Source organism: Harpia harpyja, chromosome Z, assembly GCF_026419915.1.
Source record: "Harpia harpyja isolate bHarHar1 chromosome Z, bHarHar1 primary haplotype, whole genome shotgun sequence".
NCBI classification, from domain to species: Eukaryota; Metazoa; Chordata; class Aves; order Accipitriformes; family Accipitridae; genus Harpia; species Harpia harpyja.
In genome coordinates, this window is record NC_068969.1 from 84,492,153 (window position 1) to 84,512,549 (window position 20,397).

General features: G+C 38.1%; 1 protein-coding gene across 6 annotated transcripts in view; it reads left to right on the top strand.

The window, feature by feature from the left end:
* PTPRD (protein tyrosine phosphatase receptor type D) overlaps positions 1–20,397 on the top strand; it is a 1,297,083-nt gene that overhangs the window by 1,195,374 nt on the left and 81,312 nt on the right. For all 6 annotated transcript variants that reach the window (XM_052775887.1, XM_052775885.1, XM_052775888.1 and 3 more), the window contains 4 exons: positions 3,079–3,288; positions 7,526–7,686; positions 13,162–13,176; positions 15,625–15,737. In XM_052775887.1, coding sequence (XP_052631847.1) covers positions 3,079–3,288; positions 7,526–7,686; positions 13,162–13,176; positions 15,625–15,737 — 499 coding nt within the window. The remainder of the gene's footprint in view (positions 1–3,078; positions 3,289–7,525; positions 7,687–13,161; positions 13,177–15,624; positions 15,738–20,397) is intronic.

A 20,397-nucleotide genomic window follows, 5' to 3' on the forward strand; every position in this document is an offset into this window, starting at 1 on the left:
AGGGTTGGCTCAAGCTATGCATCTCTCCTCGCACTGCAGTACTTACAGCTCCTGACTTCCAGTTAATATACATATCACATTATTACCTTAGTGTTTCAGCAGATTTCAGGATAGTCAGTGCTCAGCCCTCTGCATAGGTATTACTATCTCTATAAAAGATGGCTTCGTATAGATACAAACTTCCCGAAGTGCTTCCCTCAGCAGATCTTACAAGGGCTGAAGCAACCTGGAACAAACTTTGATTAGTCTCTGCCTCATGTTCTGCAGTCAGTAACTCTACCCAGGGCATAGGAAGCTACCAACAGATGTGAGAGTCACCTTCAATAAAGTGACTAAATAGAAATCTTAATATACAGTTCTTTACTGCCCTCATTTTTGTATCATGCAAATTTACTCTAGCTGCTCATTAAACGGTTTAGGAAGAATGAAAGAGAAATATGGACTGCTGATTGTAATAGAGTCTTTGATTAATGAATAATGATTTCTAGTCTCAAATTATGGCCAGTTCTTTTTTGTTCAGGGGATCTATTGCAGTGTACCAGCTTTTGTGTTGGAGCATGGAAATTGATAGAGTTAAATGAATGTAAAATCTCTGCAACAGAGAACAGACTCAGCCTTAGAGCTGGCAAACAGTTGGCTGTGTAGGTCTTTGATGGGGTAACATCCAAATGCCCTCAGTGCAAAGGAAGTTTGGATCCAAATGGTACAGGTTGCTTCCATGTCTATCTGTAGCCTGTGTGTGAAATATGTACTTCAATGAGAGGGGGTGTTAAAGTAATCAGTATTAAAAACTTCTGTCTCAGCAGCAGAGTGAATAGTAGATTGTTTTACATGCATCAGAATTGTTAATTGTGTAATTGCAAAATACAAGATCCCATGTGCGGAAGACAAGACAATGTGCTAGCTAAGCTGAGGCCTAACACTGAAGGACAGGCTGAAGCAAGAGAGAGCTTCCCTGACTAAACATGTTCTTTAAAATGAAAATATATACTAAAGATTAGAGTTTACTCTCTTTTTTTATTGTTCTCTATCTAGCTCTGGAGATTTGTGTCCTACCAAAGAAGTTTGTGCCAATGTATTGTATTAGCACTGTTTGTGTGCTGAAAAGCCTAAAACAGCTGTGTGACCTTCGAAAAATGTATGATTGCAGTCTGAGACTACAGGACATTGAATAAGCTTCATAAGTGAAAAATGAGGGGGAACCGTACAGAGGCCTTAGGAATCATCACTTATCACCCAGGAAAAGTTCAGGCTCCTTGTAGTCAAATCAGATTAATATTAGTTGAATGCCAGTAATAGAAAAAAAGTGATAAAAGATACTGAATGAGCATTTTTCTGATTTAATAAGTAATTAATCAATGGATTATACCAGCTGAGCTTAAGTTCCTTCATTAGTTAGTATGTTTTACAAGTTTGAGCCTAGCATCTAACCTTGTCGTAAATGTGCTGATGTAAATTTTAGCTTTGTTTTTCAGAAGAAATATTTTATGAAACAAGGAAAAGCTACATTTTGCAGGTCAAATTAGGCAGTTAAAATCTGATGTGAGTGTTGTGTATATTAGGGTGGTAGATACTATTTTGTAGTCTAGCAGTAAAAAAGTCATCTTAGGATTCATAGGTCCTGTTATTGATTCCTATCACAAATCTATTGTGTAGTTTGGTCCTTTTGAACAAATAAAATGGAAGTAAATTTTGGGTTTGGGATGGAAGATATCTTTACAAATCACTCATATAAACTCTTCTGCACTTCATTTACTGTTTGTGAAGTACATTGGAAAGTGCTCTTTTTCCCTAAGATGTTCAGGAGTTTAATATTGCCAGAGTGCTTGGTAGTCCTCATGTTAAAGAAACAAAAAAAAAAGTTACTCATCGCTACTTAGTATTGAGTTGTTTGTATTTCAGGGTTATCAGAAAAAGTTAAAAATAGTTATTATAAATTGATTTTAAAAAATTAGGATTCTTTTTTGATTTTGTGTTTTTCATTCCTCGTTTTTAAATAATTACATCATATGACTTACTAAGTTTTGTATCAAACAGGAGGTAAGAAGGTACCTTGCATGTTCATAGGGAGGCAGAAAATATTATTATGCATTAGGGAAGTGATTGTACCCCTGTACTTGGCACTGGTGAGGCCGCACCTCAAACACTGTGTTCAGTTTTGGGCCCCTCACAAGAAGCCATTGAGGTGCTGGAACGTGTCCAGAGAAGGGCAACAAAGCTGGTGAGGGGCCTGGAGCACAAGTCTTATGAGGAGTGGCTGAGGGAACTGGGATTGTTTAGCCTGGAGAAAAGGAGACTCAGGGGAGACCTTATCGCTCTCTACAGCTACCTGAAAGGAGATTGTAGTGAGGTGGGTGTCAGTCTCTTCTCCCAAGTAGCAAATGATAGGACAAGAGGAAACAGCCTCAAGTTGCACCAGAGGAGGTTTAGATTGGATATTAGGAGAAATTTCTTCACCAAAAGGGTTGTCAAGCATTGGAACAGGCTGCCCAGGGAAGTGGTTGAGTCACCGTGCCTGGAGGTATTTAGAAGACATGTAGACTAGATGCTTAGGGACATGGTTTAGTGGTGGACTTGGCAGTGTTAGGTTAGTTGGATTTGATGGTCTTAAGGGTCCTTTCCAACATAAATGATTCTATGATTGTATGCTATGACTTACTTCATATATATATACATACACATATATATATGATGTGTAATATGATGTGTGTATATATATGTCCTCAGAGAAGACATATTGCTTTATTAGTTTTTTTTTCTTTCCCCCAGAGACAACAATATCAGACACTGAAAACTGTTCTAATTGTTTTATGTTTGTAGCCTGGGCAGTGCAATTGCTATCTAGTATCTTATCTTAACAAGGATGACAAGAAATTGGAAGATTTTGCAAAAACTAATTTAGTGATACTGATATGCCCCATGAAATGTGGATAAATTGTATTTTTGTAGTTCCTGGTCATGCATTAAATTTTCTCATTACATTGTCAATAAGTTACATTAAAATTGTTCACAGTTATCTTTCTTTTCTTGCTTTCTCTCTCTCTGTCTCCCTCTCTTTCCCCTCCTTTCATTCTAAAGCTGCTTAAGGAGATAGCTAGGAAACGCAGAAGCATTCGTCTTGGGAGGGAAGTTGAATTAAAGCCATATATTGCAGCTCACTTTGAAGTTCTTCCTACGGAGTTCACGTTGGGGGATAAGAAGCATTACGGTGGCTTTGAGAATAAGCAACTGCAGAGTGGTCAAGAATATGTCTTCTTTGTGTTGGCTGTAATGGAGCACTCAGAATCTGTAAGTTAGTTAATATTTTTCAATCCCAAAATTACCTTTCCACAATCATGAAAATAGCTTTTTGATGCTTATTCCACTCCCAAAGGTTTTTTTTTTACAATATATGTCAGAGCATCTCTAAAGCAAGTGTCTTTGCTTAGTTCCAATTAATTCCTTGGACTTTTCTATTTTGCTTGCATCTTTATGTGTATATACTTCTGTGTATAACTGAAACGTAAGAATTGCCTTTTATTAGCTGTGTTGTGATACTTCACAAATTACATGCTCTGTTATTTGAGATCATTGACACAGGTTCTAAGCCATGAACTTCACAGCAGCATCTTTCTCAATGTATTTAAAAAAGAGTTCCTCTCTTGCCTTGGAAAGAGCCATTGAATCAGAGACATGCACAGCTACCATCTTTAGTTACAGTCATTCCCTAAGAACTTTATCAGTGAATTATTAGAAAGTTAGAAAATAATTCAATAATACGGAAAATTCCTGAGGTGAGCTAAATAATGAGCTGTCATTCCTCTTTATGTAATTCATCTTGTAGTTATATCCCTTTATGCTTCAGTTAATCTACTGCATGTAATACAGTTTAAAAAAAAAAGGCAGAAATAGGACTGTTGAAAGAAGTTGCAATACATATTAATATTTTAGCATACATTGTGTAATATGGTATCTTTCTAATTGGTACCTAAACCTGACAGGTACATTTGCTGGCTCAACTACTTGAAACTATGGCACCAGTAATCTGAATTCTAGTCAAATCCTTCCAGTGTGTAACCTTACAATTGCTTTCTTGATGTCAACAGAATTTACCCACTTAAACACAATGAGGAAGTAGTTCCAATTTTAATACTTTTGGATACATAGCTTCATTTGAAAATAAGTGCCTCCTGGAAACTCTAACATAAATCAAATCACTGTCACTTTTTGACGGCGGTGACGTAGACAGACAGTTCTGAAGACACTGCATCAGAAAGGTTCAAACTGGAGAAAATAGACAGCTTTTAGCTATAAAGTTAGATGGCCAAAAAACTCTGTGTCAGAAATTACCTGTACTAAAATTGATTTTTTCGATACAAAGTACCATTCCTTATTTATTTTTCTATATTAATGTCGTAGTTTAAGCCGACCTGGCAGCAAAGCACCACAAGGCTGCTTGCTCACTCCTCCCCCCTGATGGGATGAGGAGGAGAAAATATAACGAAAAGCTTGTGGGTCGAGACAAGGACAGAGAGGGATCACTCACCAATTATGATCACAGGCAAAAACCAGACTCAACTTGGGGAAAAAAAAAAGTCAATTTAATTTACTACTAATCAAATCAGAACGAGGATAATGAGAAGTAAAACCAAATCTTAAAACACCTTCCCGTCACCTCTGCCTTCTTCCAGGGCTCAGCTTCACTCCCTACTTTCTCTACCTCCTCCCCCCATGAGGCACCAGGGGATGGGGAATGGGGGTTGGGGTCAGTTCATCACATGTTGTCTGTGCCGCTCCTTCCTCCTCAGGGGGAGGACTCCTCACTCTTCCCCTGCTCCACTGTGGGGTCCCTCCCACAGAAGACAGTTCTTCACAAACTGCTCCAGTGTGGGTCCTTTCCATGGGCCGATCTTCAGGCACTGGCTGCTCCAGCGTGGGCTTTCCCATGGAGTCACGGCCACCTTCGGGAGCATCCCACTGCTCTGGCATGGGCTCCTCCAGGGGTTGCAGGTGGGCATCTGCTCCCCCGCTGCCCTCCATGGGGTGGCTGGGGGACAGCCTGCCGTCTCACCACGGGCTGCAGGGGCACCCCCTCCTCCGGCGTACCTCCTCCCCCTCCTTCCTCACTGACCTCGGTGTCTGCAGAGGGGTTTCTCTCACATTCCACTCCCCTCTTCACTGCAGGTTCCCCTTCTTAAATCTGTTCTCCCAGAGGCGCTACCACCATCACTGATGGGCTCGGCCTTGGCCAGAGGCGGGTCCAACTTGGAGCCAGGAAGCTTCTAGCAGCTTCTCACAGGAGCCACCCCTGTAGCCCCTCCCCTGCTACCAAAATCCCATCACACAAACACAAAACAATTAATTAAGGGATTGGTCATTTCATATAACCCTAAGGTTATTACTTTGTTAGACAGAAATCAGGATGAAAAAGCAGGAATAAATAGGGTTATAAATTTACAGCTGAAAAGGCTGGTATGGCAAAATATATCCAGGGGCCTACTGTTGAAGATTTCAAAAGACATTACTAAGCTTACACTATGGACAATATCTGGTTTAGCATGCCATCTGAAACATCTATGTGATTTAAGTAGCATGAGGTAGTCACAGAGAGTGAAGAGTTTGTAAGGGTGAGTGAGCTTCAACTCCCAGTGCTCCAGTGTATCTGCTCTCAATATAGCTGGTTTGCTTCTAGGACTATAGATCCTACTGGTGTATGACTTGTAACTTGCAAGGAATGTTTCTCCTGATACTCAAAATACTTTTACATAAGGTTTCTCCTTTACAGAACACAAAATTTCTCTGTTGATTGGGAGAATGGAGAACATGCTTTACAAGAGGGCATGGGGAGGTCTGAATTTGTTTAACTTAGTGAAATGGAAGCTGAGGGAGCTTATGATTACAGTCTATAAATACATTAAGCATGATTTCAAAAGGAAGGAATAAAACCCAATAAATTTGGCAAAATAATAATTGTGTTTAAATTATTCATTAATACGGGTTGGTTGAAAATGAAAAGCAAAATCCTATTTACTGGAGAACAGGTAGTAAGTGCTCATACTGTTATCCCTCAGTATATTCTATATCCCTTTCCAGACATTTTTTCTGCCTGATCCGAAGAAAGAGGCTAAATACAAAGAGTTTCTTACTGTAGCAACAGGCTTTTTTCTATCTTTTGAGAATACTGAAGCTGGGAAAAAAAATTCATTCAGCTCAGGTATTTCAGGAATGGAACATGGAGACTCCCCAATTTCTAAACAGCAGTCACAGACTTTTGAAATGTTTGGTGCCACGTTTAGTAAAAGAGCATAATGTTAATTGGACATCATTGGCATTGGTACTAGCTCAGCACCAGCTAGTGTAAGTGCCTTAGCTTTGCCGGTCCTAATCCTATCTCTAACCTTAAACCCAGACACTGTCGTAGCCCAGAGCCCAAAACAAGTCAAATTAAGTATAAAAAACATCTCCTTTGATAACATTTGTCCTGGCTTAGGGCATCTTTCAGAATACAGTGCAAACATGGTAAATGAAAACTAATCTCTTCTCCTTATCTATCTTAGCTGGCATTTCTGATCTACTGCTGAATCAAGTTTTTAAGTCCTTTGCAAGAGATGTAGTTCAAATCCTAGTTTAGTCCTGGTGGAGACACTCCAGCAAAGACAAGAAATAAGTACAAACTATTCTTGACTTCTGACATTACTGTAGCTCAGAGTTCTTTACATGATCCAGTTTTAGCAGGCTGGCTCCTCAACCTCTCCTGTCTCTAATTTTAACTCTGCACTCAGCCATAGATCAGACATCTCAGGTCAGACCAGAATAAAAAAAAGTTATTATTTTCTTATCACAGGTCTTATCCTAGGCCAGCTGGCTTTATACCATCCAGTAGGGCAAAGATTTTCAATGGCCTCTGTTGGTTCATAATTCTAGATCCATCCATAAGAAAGGCTGAGTATTTAGCTTCCCTTCATATTCTACAGTGGCTTCCCCTGTTTTACAGTCTTAAATTCTAGTTGTCTCTATCTTCGTAAGAACATTTTGTTTGTCAGACAGCTTTCAACTGATCAAAATGCACCCTACTATTGCCATAGGACCCTTTTCTAGGAACCTCCTGCATTCAGTCCCCTTTATTTTTACCTGTAGTACTCTCATTCTTTCAGAATTATCCTTTCATATCTTGCAGGAAGAAATAGTGTTAAGCCAGTATGAAACTAAAACAAAACCCAAAAATGAGTAACTGATAGGTTATATTCCTCAGTTTCCTAATACTTTCTCATTCTCTGCTTAAGTTGCAAACTGTTCTTTGAAGGGCTGTGTTACCTCATTTGTCTGCAGATCACTGCTAATATGTGGAGCACAAGATAACGTCAGTACTAATAACACACTGTTCAGTTTGCAGGTTTATATACTGCCTGACTTGAAGAAAAATAGCATTTTTGCATTGCTATCTTCATTGCATCATTATCTTGTATAGATTTATTCTAGATCTAGGATAGTTAATATTTTAAATGCACTCCTTTATCATTAAGTGAGATTTGTTTTATTTGTATAGACCATGTATGCAACTAGCCCGTATTCTGATCCTGTTGTGTCGATGGATCTTGATCCCCAACCAATTACAGATGAGGAAGAAGGCTTGATTTGGGTTGTTGGACCAGTTCTTGCAGTGGTGTTTATCATCTGTATTGTTATTGCTATACTTCTTTATAAAAGGTAAGTTTACTTTCTAGTTTTCTTACCAGGTGTGTAGCTTTCTGATATATTGGCCATTTTATAAAGCTGTTCCACAATACATTTTTTGTACTGCAGTAGTAACTGTCATTGCTTTGGGGTATTTCCGTATTTATTAATGGTTTCCAGAACACTGCAGAAATTTTAGTAGGTTGACTGAAAGTTTCCAATAATTACAGGTATATGGGTACATTTTTCTGCTGATGACACTCTATTAACACTCTGCATTTAAATGTTTTTTCCACTTTGCATACGTTTGTGAAGAAAATATCTGCTTGCATATAAATATGTATGGAATTCACACATTTGACTTTTTAAGACTTATTTTTAGATGTGTAATAGTAATACATTAGGGGTTACATTCAGCTTGATGTTAAACGTGATTTTCCTCTCCACTCAAGTAATTTGAGTTTTTACCTTTGACAGTTGGCCTCAATTTGGCAGTGTATCTATATGAATTTGAAGCTCTGAACTGAGAGATTAAACAAACATTAGTAGCTGTTTTCTACTAATCTTGCAATGAGATCAAACTTCGCTTATTCTTCTTTCACTGTCTATGACACAGATGTAGGTTTGCTATTACACAAAGGACTTTCCTCTGCCTTACAACATACTGGAAGAAAACTGTGTATGGTGCCTGAATTTATACACAGCAGTTTGTACAGTGTAAATGAGTTCACAGGGGTCAAGATACTTAATCAAAACCAAAGAATCAAACCCACAAAGTTTATTTTAATGTTCAGATTTTTTTCCTAATACATTTTTGAAAAATATTGATAAAGTATAATTGGGGAATACTATAAAGATGCTGTGACCTTGCCAGGGGGCGTGCACCACGAATAATTTCATTAAATGGAGTATGTCTTCTAAAACTAATGGCTATGATGCTATCCCCTGCACATAAATATTTAGACCCTGCTATCCTGTATGCTCTTCCCACCCTAAGTGTCCCCAGTCACATACCTCTGAAGCTGCATGTAGAAAGCTGCCTTCAGGTTTTGGAAAGAAAATTCTCTGTTCAGCAGTAAAAAAACAGTCCAGGGTTAACCTTAGCTTTGGATTCCAAATAGATATACATTTACAAAATGTTCTTTAGGCCTGTAACCATACAGCAGCACAATACACTGTCTATTGTTTGCAGATACTATGTCTCCTGAAGGTTTCTATTAGTGGCTACTATCTCAGCCAATCTAATTAATTAGCAACCAGTGAACCTCTGTGCCTATCTGTCACTTCAAAAACTGGTCATTAGAGATGTGCTAAAAATGAAATACTTGTTTCTTCTGATTATTTTGGAGTACTAAAAGTAAAACTTCTATACTACAAAACAAATCCAAACAATGGCATATAAAGCAGATGTGTAACTGCTTCTGGAAATATTGATTACTTTTATGGAACCATAATAAAAATCTTTGATTCTGTTACGAATAAAATTATAAACACATTCCACAAATGAGCAGGTAAAATTTGTTCATCCTGTAGTGTGAAGAGATTGTCATTCACTGAAAACAGGGGGTACATTTTCCATCTTTATTCACTACTGGTACTAGAAGTGTTCAGGCAAATGTCCATATGTATTTATTTATTTTTCTATTTTCAACTACAAGCTGTAAATTGTTAAACTGCACTGATTTGGCAAATTACCTCTGAGAAATGATGACTGCAGTTTTGCCAGTCTATGGTCCTCTGTGAACTTGTCATTTCTGTAAAAAAGGTAATATATCATTGGATATTTTTTTTCTAGAGTATGCAACCTGGATGCAAGCTAACAGCTAGAGTTTGATAGCTTTACTGTCTGTAGAACAGCAATAACTAGACAAGACAGTAGGGATATTTAGCATGGTGCTTTGAGAAAACAGTGAAATTTAATTTCTGAGTTAACTCTGTTAAAGGGAATTACTGTGGCTACAGGAGTTGGACATCGTAAAAATACACAATAACAAGTAGGAAAACAAGAAATTCTCATGGACACAGGAAATTTTACAAGTATATTTCTAGGATATATTGGGGCATAAGTGCAACAGGTGTGATAGGGGGAGAAGAAAACAAAGGGTAGAGGATATCTAATACACGAAAACACATGCGAAAAATATTAAAAAGGGAAAGATGATGTTGAGGGATGTGCAGTGGGAAGAAGACAACTGGGAAATGACCATGTCTTTTGAAGTGCAGTGGGTAGTAACTCAAATAATGGTCGACTATGCTTAATTCCCTTTGTCCATAGAAGTCTTTATGAACAGACTTGGACTGCTAATCTCATGATTTACAGTATTACTTTTACATTTTAATTTCAATCATACAGAAAGCACGACTGCAGTTTCTAAAAGAATCATTTTAAGGGGAGAAGTCTTGCCTCCTGTTAAAACAGATGCTATCACAGATAGTGTGGATAAGTTGCATGGGTTGGTGTGAAGCATATTTAACTGTCCCAAAGATTAGGTGTACATATTTGACCCCTTTATTATTTGTTGGTAAGTTTGTATAAAGATTATTGCCTCTGCATTTACTCTTCTTAAAATCTGAAAGCAAAGGTACTGCATAGAAAGATTTTTGGATCATGTATTAGACTATACCCAAAAGCTCATTGCAGCTTAATACTTAAGAGTAATAGATGGGGAAAATACTGAAGAGTACCTTTTGTTGTCATTGGGTGCAGTATAATATCCAACACAATTGAGGCCTATTAATGTGCTGTGTGCAGAAGAGCTCACAGATTCACAGACCCAAAGGGTCACACCTCTGGAGATAGCCCTGTCCCAGCCCTGCTCAGAGCATGGCCAGCAACAGCAGGTTGCTCAGAGGCATGTCCAGGCAAGTTTCAGTATATCAAAGAATGGAAATTCCACAACCTCTCTGGGCAACCTGTTCCAGTGTTCAACTATCCACACAGTAATTTTTTTTTTTTTCCTGAGTTATGGATGAATTTCCTACCTTGCTGGAGTTGATGTCTTGGCAAACGGAACTGACTTGGCCAGTGACCAGTTCAGTGATACCACCCTGCAGTCATAGGGAAGGGAAACAATTATTTTGGAGCAGATCTTTAATCTGTTGGACTTAAATCTAAACAATCACATTTAGGGATCCAAGTAAATTAACTAAACATCACTTTCTTTTTGGTTGTATTCTTGCCCTCAAGAAAATATTTTTTTTGCTGGTTCAAACATGGAATAAAATATAGAGCATAGTAAGATTTACACCCAAAATCTCAAACAAGGGCAAACACTTAGCTAGATACAGAGATGGTGCAGGCTAAGTCTCCCTAGAGGCAATGCCTAACCATTATGAGGGCTGTTTGAGTCACAGTTTATATCTCCAGGTGGTTTTGATAAAGCAGTACCCTGCTGCAACCTACAGCTTAGGCAAACCTACAGTTAATGCTTTTGACTCTCTTTTGAATGTGTGATACATGTTCAGTTACACAGGATTTAGATGGTTAGGAACCCAGTTAGTGAATGTTAAAGAGCTCTAGAAATTGTTCCATGTATGTCAGAAGCTGACAAACTAGAAATGGAGTGCGTGTCCCCATGAAGCATCCTTTCATCCCTTTTTTTTTTTTCCCCAACATACGAATTTATGTTGCTGTTCCTCCTGTTTTTTAAGAAATCACAAGTTCTCTAATTTCAACCTTTTGCTGATGAAGAGCAAAATGTTCCTCATTCTAGATCTTCCTAGAGTCAGGTTTGTTTGCGGAGTGGGTTTCCATTTACAGGGCAAAGAAATGAAAGCCATGTTGACAGACTTTGTGTTGTTTACTCTCATAAAGTGCAGCTTTTTTATTTGATTCAGAAGACAAGAGCCTAAGCTTGAATCTTTTGAACATAGTAAACTTTGGCACTCTGAATCAAAGAATCATAGAATGGTTTGGGTTGGAAGGGACCTTTAAAGGTCATCTAGTCCAACCCTCGTGCAAGGAGCAGGGACATCTTCAACTACATCAGGTTGCTCAGACCCCGTCCAGCCTGACCTTGAGTGTTTCCAGAGATGGGGCATCTACCACCTCTCTGGGCAACCTGTTTCAGTGTCTCACCACCCTCATAGTAAAAAATTTTTTCCATATATCTAGTCTGAATCTCCCCTCCTTCAGTTTAAAACCATTAGCCCTTGTCCTATCGCTACTAAAAATTTTTTTCCATATATCTAGTCTGAATCTCCCCTCCTTCAGTTTAAAACCATTAGCCCTTGTCCTATCGCTACTAAAAAATGTGTCCCCATCTTTCTTATAAGCCCCCTTTTAAGTACTGAAAGGCCACAATAAGGTCTTCCTGAAGCCTTCTCTTCTGCAGGCTGAACAACCCCAACTCTCTCAGCCTTTCCTCATAGGAGAGGTGTTCCATCCCTCTGATCATTTTCACAGCCCTCCTCTGGACCTGCTCCAACAGGATGTAGCACTCCAGGTGGGGTCTCACCAGCATGGAGCAGAGGGGCAGAATCAGCTCCCTCAACCTGCTGGCCACCTGCTGAATCTTGATCTATAAGAAGAAACATGCTTCTAAGGGAAAAAACAGATGTTAAAAGAAGCACAGAAATGAAGATGGGGGAATCTTAAGTGATGTAACATGTGAGTAATCTGGTCATTGCAGACTCCAGGCTATTACAAGTTTGTAGAACCCCTATTTATTATGATCAACAGACAGACAGAAAGATACACAAACACTGTATTTGCAGTGTGTGTATAGTAAAACCTGTTGGTGGGAGATGATAAATTATTTTCCTTGTTTAGCTGATCTTTATAGATCATAGATTACTACAGATCTATATAGATCACTGTAGACTTCAAGTATGTGACATTCCATGTAAATCTAAAAAGGTGTGTAATACTTTGTTGGAGAATGATTTATGCTTACCTTACTTTCCAGGGTGCTGTTAAAAATTTCTTGCCTTTTTATTACCTGGTTTTGTAAAATAGTTTTAAAAGTTGTTTTTTTTTTCTTTTTTTAGTACAAGTCTTATGTATCTCATGTACTTAACCTTGTTCTTTGCTTGCCTCTCTCTCACTCTTCTTCTCCCTTTCTCCCCTTTCTCCTCTGCCCTCCACTTTCATCTTTCCTCTCCTCTCTCCTCTCATCTCTCCTCATTAGAATGTAAGGGGGAACTACATCTTAGTGAGATGTCATTTGTCAATGTAATGTTAACATTACGTTGATAGCTCAAATTAAACACCTATTCTCCATTATCTCACTGGCTAAAATTTGAGGTGGCACTGCTTTGCAGATTATGTCTAAAAGACATGTTTTTTTCCAGCAGAAGAAGGTTCACTTTGGACTTGTGTCCTCCATTTATTCTGTGATTCCCAAGCATTAGATATTTTGATGAACTGTCATTTCTTAATTTGGTTTAGTTATATATCTTTACTATAAGTCAACATTTCTTGCATCTCCTGTTGTCATGCTTACCCTGTTTGCTGCTGGTCAACTAACATTTCACCTTTTCTCCCCTCTTTGCTGCATTAAAATGGAGCAGTAAACCTGACAGGTGAGAAGTAAAAAGTAATCACCCTTCATTTAATCCAGAAAAGGAGAGAAAAAGAAAAAAACTTATGATAATTATCTAAGACAAAGCATTTGTCAATCTAAGTGAATGTAGACAGTAATCTATCAATATGAAGGCAACTGAAAGATTTGTTATGTTGTTTACAGCACTGAAAAGTAATGTAACATATGCAGCCAAGTTTCACTGCTTTTTTTGTCTCCATGAGGTACATTTTCAAGAGGCGGCACAGCTATATGATGTACATATGGTTTTATTTGTGTTTTAATGAACTTAAAACAGTGGTTCTTTGCTATAACCAAAGCTGTTGAAGGAATGCATGGTTGTGATTGAAGTGTTAGCTGCTCTAAATCTCCATAATGCTCCATACACATAGACTCACTGCTGACTTAGAGTTCTACAAGTGAAAATGATGTGATGATCTCGTTTATCCTTTGTGGATTTTCTTCCACCTGTCTCAAAACCATTGCATAATTTGAAAGAATTGTGATGTCTTGTATAATCTGGAAAGTTACAAGAAAACCAGAATGATCCTGAGAATAATAATAAATAATAAACCATTCTATTGTCCTAGAAGTATTCAAAATATTCAGATATATGATTAGAAGATATTTTAGTGCTTTTAGTAGATTAGTATGATATTGTGCTGCCCAGTACTGCTGGCAGTGGAAAAAAAGGTAAATGAATCTTGTCTCTGGAGAGTTCCACTGATGCCTAGACTTCAGTAGAAGGAAATACAGATAAAAATACTTCCTGAAAGCTGCATCACACACCTTTGCTTAAGAAGAAAGAACACTAGGGCATTGTGCTACTGTGGTAGGAGTTTGAGATAGTCAGAATCAAAAGTAAAAATGGAATTTCAACTTTCTCCATAATAATTTTTTTAAAAAGAGTAAAACCAGAATAATCAGGTTTAAGTCTTCATCACTTCACTAAAGAGAAGCTAATACATGTGTTAAGGTATTCACCAGAGAACAGATGGAATGTTTTTACATCAAAACACCTTTTTTTTTTTTTCTATAAAAACATAAGACTAGTAATTTTCAAATAATTCCTGCAAGATGTTGCTGTTTGGATTCTTTGCATAGTCTTTGAATCTTGCTGTATGCACCTTTCTTGAATGCCATCAGGTGTTCATCATTTCAAGAACAGCAAGAAATCAGTTGAAGTATTTTTAAGAGGGGAGCTCAGTGGAATAATAACAGATTTAGCATTGTCATATTGTAAGTCAATTAGAATAAAAGAAAGAAAAAATAAACAATAATAGTGGTATGTTACAGCAAATATTGGACACCTGGAAAAGATTTTGCTATCTTAAGCCTTAAAATCATCTCAGTTCTGTTTTCATAAAGTAATTCTTTGCCGCTGTTTGCATCTTCATTTTATGCTACCTGAAGACTATCAATCAGTTTGCATTTTCGTTCAGGAACTCACAGAGGACTAGTGAATAAGGATTCCACTTCAAATTAAAGCATTAAATTTCCAGATTCCTGAATGAAAATGCAGAGTGGTAGATACTGTTCATGTAACATAGTTCTCCATAGTTCTTCCTTCTTTTCTTCCTTCCTTCCTTTCTTTCTCTCCTCTTTCTTCTTTCTCTCCTTCCTTCCTTCCTTCCTTCCTTCCTTCCTTCCTTCCTTCCTTCCTTCCTTCCTTCCTTCCTTCCTTCCTTTCCTTTCCTTTCCTTTCCTTTCCTTTCTTGCGCAGCTTGTTTTGGACAGATTGACAGGAGTACTATAATTGCAATGAAAATCTTAATTTGCTCAGAAACATTCATACACAAACTGAGCCTTGTATATGTAGGTGTGATCAGATGCATGAAGACTGTGTAATGCAGCTCTTACAGAGATGAGAGGCAACAGAGCAGATTCTTACTTCCTAGAAAGTGAAAGGAATAGGTGTCTTCTGGGATAGGTGTCTTCTGTACTGTTCTATGTCATATTGAAAGTATGCAAAGAATGCAAGTTATTTTTTATAAGCAATGCAGAGCTGTGCCTATAAAATATGAAGTATTCAATTATAATAACTTGGCGTGCTTGTTTTTAATTACAGGCTCAAGAATTGGCTACTTTTTAATGAAGGAATAGGTAGCTAGCTTTTAAATTGGGATAGTGTGAATTTTTGTATGTTTTATGTTGTATCTTACAATAGTTAACTATTTGGGTGCCCAGAATGATGATCTAAAGGATCAGTCTAGGGCAGAATGCAACTATTTTCCCTCTGACTTTACTATATTTAGATTCATTTTGCCATTGGAAATTGTAGCTGCCCTACCCAACATGCATAATTATTTTACCTTTGCACTGGATCAAATACTCTTTCAGAAATAAGCATCTCACCTTTAGAATATAATGATTAAACACTCAGGCACCTTTATTTGTCAAGCTAACACCTCAATCTTATGTTTACCTTGTATTCACCTTCTCCATGCAGGAAGAGGGCTGAATCTGATTCTAGAAAGAGCAGCATACCCAACAGCAAGGAGGTCCCCTCTCACCATCCCACAGACCCAGTGGAGCTGCGACGCCTTAATTTTCAAACTCCCGGTAAGAGGCAATAATAGCTCAGTGAGAGCTCTGTGATCACAAACTGATTAGTGGTGCTGTTAGAGAACAGAAAGATTGCTTGTTTATAAAAATATATTTTGATTGCTTATGAGTTTTTGCACAATGTATTTCTTTGTTAGTTTTGGAAATGTGTAATTTCTTTATTTAAAGAAAAATCCTGCATGAAACAAAATTAAAGTTCTGTAGAGACAACCCCAAAGTCACATATGTTGTATGGATGTGGTTTATGTGCTAAAATACCAAGTTAAACCTAACAATACTAGAAAAGATTATTGGGAAATATACATCCCTGTATTTATTAACATTCTTACAGCTGCTGCTTTTTAAATAAGCTTCCCTCTTATCTACTGTATTATCAGGTAATCCATTAACATCATTGGAGTTTCACTACATTGCAAATTACAACACAGAAAAGAAATACTAACTAGAGAAATAGTCTTGTCTTTTAAAATCAGGCTATCTGTTAGGGTGAAGGAGGATATTAACATGTCAGTAGTTCTGAAGGTAGAAGCAACATACTCCCAAGTATTTTATTTACTTGTTTTATTTATTAAGTATTGTTTTCTTAAAGCTGTTTGGTGTGATAGTCAAGAAACACCAGGAGAGAAATATGTAAAATAGTATTGATTTTTTTACTACCTTTTTATAAGTCGATTTATTTTTTTTTAATTGGCTTTATTTTGATCATGATGTATTCCAGTATACTTGTTTTCTAGTACAATATGATAGCACACAGTCCTGGTCTGATGCTAATTACTTACTGAATCTTCCTGAGCCTTGTGTTTATCAAATTTATTACATTAAGTACAAAAAATAATGAATTCAAGCTCATAAAGGCAGGAGATTAAGTATTTGAGATGTTGAGAGATTAGCTGCAGAAGCTGACATACTAAGTATTACAAAAGGGTTAACTGAACTTGCAAATCTCATTTCTGATCTTCTAAACAGTGTCTATATTAGGATAGTGTTGCCCTAGCAGGAGTAGATCTGCAGAGCATGAATTTGGGGCTAAAGACCATCTGGTGCTATCCACAGTGTATGCATATGGCAGAGGTAGAAAGGGAAGAGTCTGAAGGTTTGAGTTTTACCCCCGTCTTGCTTTTTTAGTCTGTTCCAGTATGCTGAATGCCCTTCAGCAGCTGGGGCAAATTAGGTGTGTTTCAGGAGTCATCTTCTAGTTTAGTTTCACCTGAATATGGGAATCTTGTTGACATGCTCTGGGACCTCTCTACAATATGAACCTAAGTGCAGTAAATGGAAATGATTGAAAGTTTTGATTCACAATTGTGCTTCTGAGACTGCAATATTAATGTAGACTCATCCTTACTGAGCACAGGTTTCGTATGTTATCCAGCACTTTCATGCAAAGTTTTAAAGGTAGTTACAGAGATAGAAATATACATACAAGTCTTTGAAATATGAAAAGAAAAATTATGGTTTCTTGCACTTTAGGTTATGCCTAAAACAAGTCATTATCTGTATGCATATATATACTGAATAGAGTGGATGGCTCAATAACTAGGTATATAAGCATGATTTTCTGCTGTCCATGTATTTAGATGTGGAGTCTTACCTATCCATTTAGTATTTATCATAAATTGAACTAAAATGTGGGCAGAAAAAAAATGCTGCCAAGTCTTAACAACTTTACATATAAAATTAATCTATTGTAATTAATTCTAAATTTACATTTAGAATGTTTAGAATTTACATAAGAAATGGCAGAATTTGTGGCACTTGTAGACACCATAATTCCACCTCATTGATCTGAAAAGAACTGGAGAGGAGTGGAAGTGTACCTTTCCTTGCACAGTGCTATAGTTTGTCTGGGAAGTTTGCAGTTTTCTGTGAAGCTAGATGAGCAGAACATCTGCAATCCATTTCTACTATGAGGTCTTTTTCTTTGCTGTAAACGTTTTCACAAAATGGAGAATTAAAATCATTATTAAAAATATAGTACAGAAATCAAATTATGGTCTTTTTTGCTACTATTGTACCACTTAAGACTCCTAGGCACAGGTCAGGCCGTTACATTACTCAGCATGTAACCAAATATCAAGGACAAAATTCCTCCCCCAGGAGATGTCTCTTGCTGTGTAACACTTGCTAATTAACATGTCCTTAATATGTAATCCTAGCCACGGTGAAGTCAAGGTACAGTTCTTGGGCTAGTAAAAGCAGAACCTCTCTTAACTCACATTAGCTTCAATTAGGGCTACTATGTCATTAAAGTCTGGCTGAATTTAACTTAGATATTTAGATCCTGCTGGAATGTTTATCCAAGTCCACACAGTAACACACCATTAAATAACATGCAAGACAAAGCTTTTCAAGACAAATGTAGAGGAAACTACAGAAAGACTGTACATTCAGGATACCAGTTTTGTTGGGTTTGTTGTTCTTTTACTCTCAGATTTGTGGTTTTTATTTTCTACCAGGTAGCAGAAACAGGTAGTAGGATACTGCTGGGGCAAAGCAGGCAGCTGAGGCAAAGGATTGGGGCTGATGTGGTTATGTGTTGGGTTTCTTTTACTGAGACATCTGCAGTCACCCTCATGCAATGGCCTTATCTACACTGTAAGATGTCACCATTTCTGAAGATTGCCTACAGATAAAATAAATGATAGAGTGGTGAATGTACTTTCATAATCAGTGCATGCCAAGTCAGTAAAACTGCATCGGGATAGATGATTTGACATCATTGTTATTATAATGATTTATTTATTTAGATTATGAAAGCATCCGCAGTTTGCTTGGAGCTTTCCAGGCACAACAGTTGCTTCCAGTGGGAGGGGGAAAAAAAGTTTAGAATGCATCCATGATGTGAAGAAATGTTAGAGAAGAAAGTTTTAAATTACATTGGCATATCCAGATTGCCAGTTTTCACTGGAAGAGGTGAATGAGACAATCCTATAAAATTCTGGGTTGTCATAAACTTTAATACTTTCAAAGATTTCTGAACAGCCTCTTTCCAAAAATGCTACCAATCATATATTTTGTGTAAGGAAAGGTCTGATCAGATATAACTATCAAAATAATTTGAAAGCAAAACCCTTGTTGTGGTAAATTTGAATTTCTAACCACAAGTACAAAATACTCCCAATACAGGTGGTTAGGTATAACTTTTTGAAAAAAATTGTGGGAAAGCAATACTTTATCTTTGGTGATATTTAGGCACGATTATATTGTAGTTGTTGTAAAATTGTCAATTCAGCATGAAGGTGTCTTAAAAATCCACAGTCTAAACTACCAGCACAGCAAATATCTTGCTTTCCTTTCACTTTTTCCTGTCCTGTCAATACCGAAATTCATTCTTCACTAATCTAGTATTTACCTAAAGGGTTTCCTATCCTACCTTGTCCAGGAAGGATCAAATTCAACTATGGCTTCACTCCTCACTGGATAGAGTAACTTCATAGAAAAATGTGACATTTTGTCTTGACATTTGGAATAGCCCGCAGTTCTACCTCTGAGAACAAGATCCCATGTCCATATCATAGAATCATAGAACCATAGAATGGTTTCGGTTGTAACAGACCTTAAAGATCATCTAGTTCCAACCCCCCTGCCATGGGCAGGGATACCTTCTACTACATCAGGTTGCTCAAAACCCCATCCAACCTGGCCTTGAACACTTCCAGGGATGGGGCATCCACAGCTTCTCTGGGCAACCTGTTCCAGTGCCTCACCACCCTTACAGTAAAGAATTTTTTCCTAATATCTAATCTAAATCTACCCTCTTTCAGTCTGAAATGGTTACCCCTCATCCTATCACTACACTCCCTGTTAAAGAGTCCCTCCCCATCTTTCCTGTAGGGCCCCCATTAAGTACTGGAAGGCTGCTATGAGGTCTCCCCAGAGCCTTCTCTTCTTCGGGTTAAACAGCCTCAACAATCTCAGCCTGTCCTCATAGGAGAGGTGTTCCAGCCCCCTGATCATCTCCATGGCCCTCCTCTGGACCTGCTTGAGCAGGTCCATGTCTTTCTTACACTGGGAGCCCCAGAGCTGAACACAGTACTCCAGGTGAGGTCTCATGAGAGTGGAGTAGAGAGGAAGAATCACCTCCCTTGACCTGCTAGCCACAATTCTTTTGATGCAGCCCAGAATGTGACTTGCTTTCTGGGCTGTGAGTACACATTACTGGCTCATATTCAGTTTTTCATCCACTAATATCCCCAAGTCCTTCTCTGCAGGGCTGCTCTCAGTCCACTCATTGCCCAGCCTGTATGTGTGCTTGGGTTTGCCCCAACACGCGTGCAGGACCTTGCACTTGGCCTTGTTGAATTTGTGACTTTTACATAGGCCCAGCTCTCAAGCCTGTCAAGATCCCTCTGGATGTCATCCCTTCTCTCCAGTGTGTTGACTGCACCACACAGCTTGGTGTCGTTGGCAAACTTGCTGAGGGTGCACTCAATCCCACTGTCCGTGTTGCCCACAAAGTTGTTAAACAGCGCCGGTCCCAATACCGACCCATGATGCCACTCATCACTGGTCTCCACTTGGACATTGAGCCGTTGACTGCAACTCTTTGAGTGCAACCACCCAGACAATTCCTTATCCACCAAGTGGTCCATCCGTCAAATCCACGTGTCTCCAATCTGGAGACAAAGGTGTCGTGCAGAACAGTGTCAGACGCTTT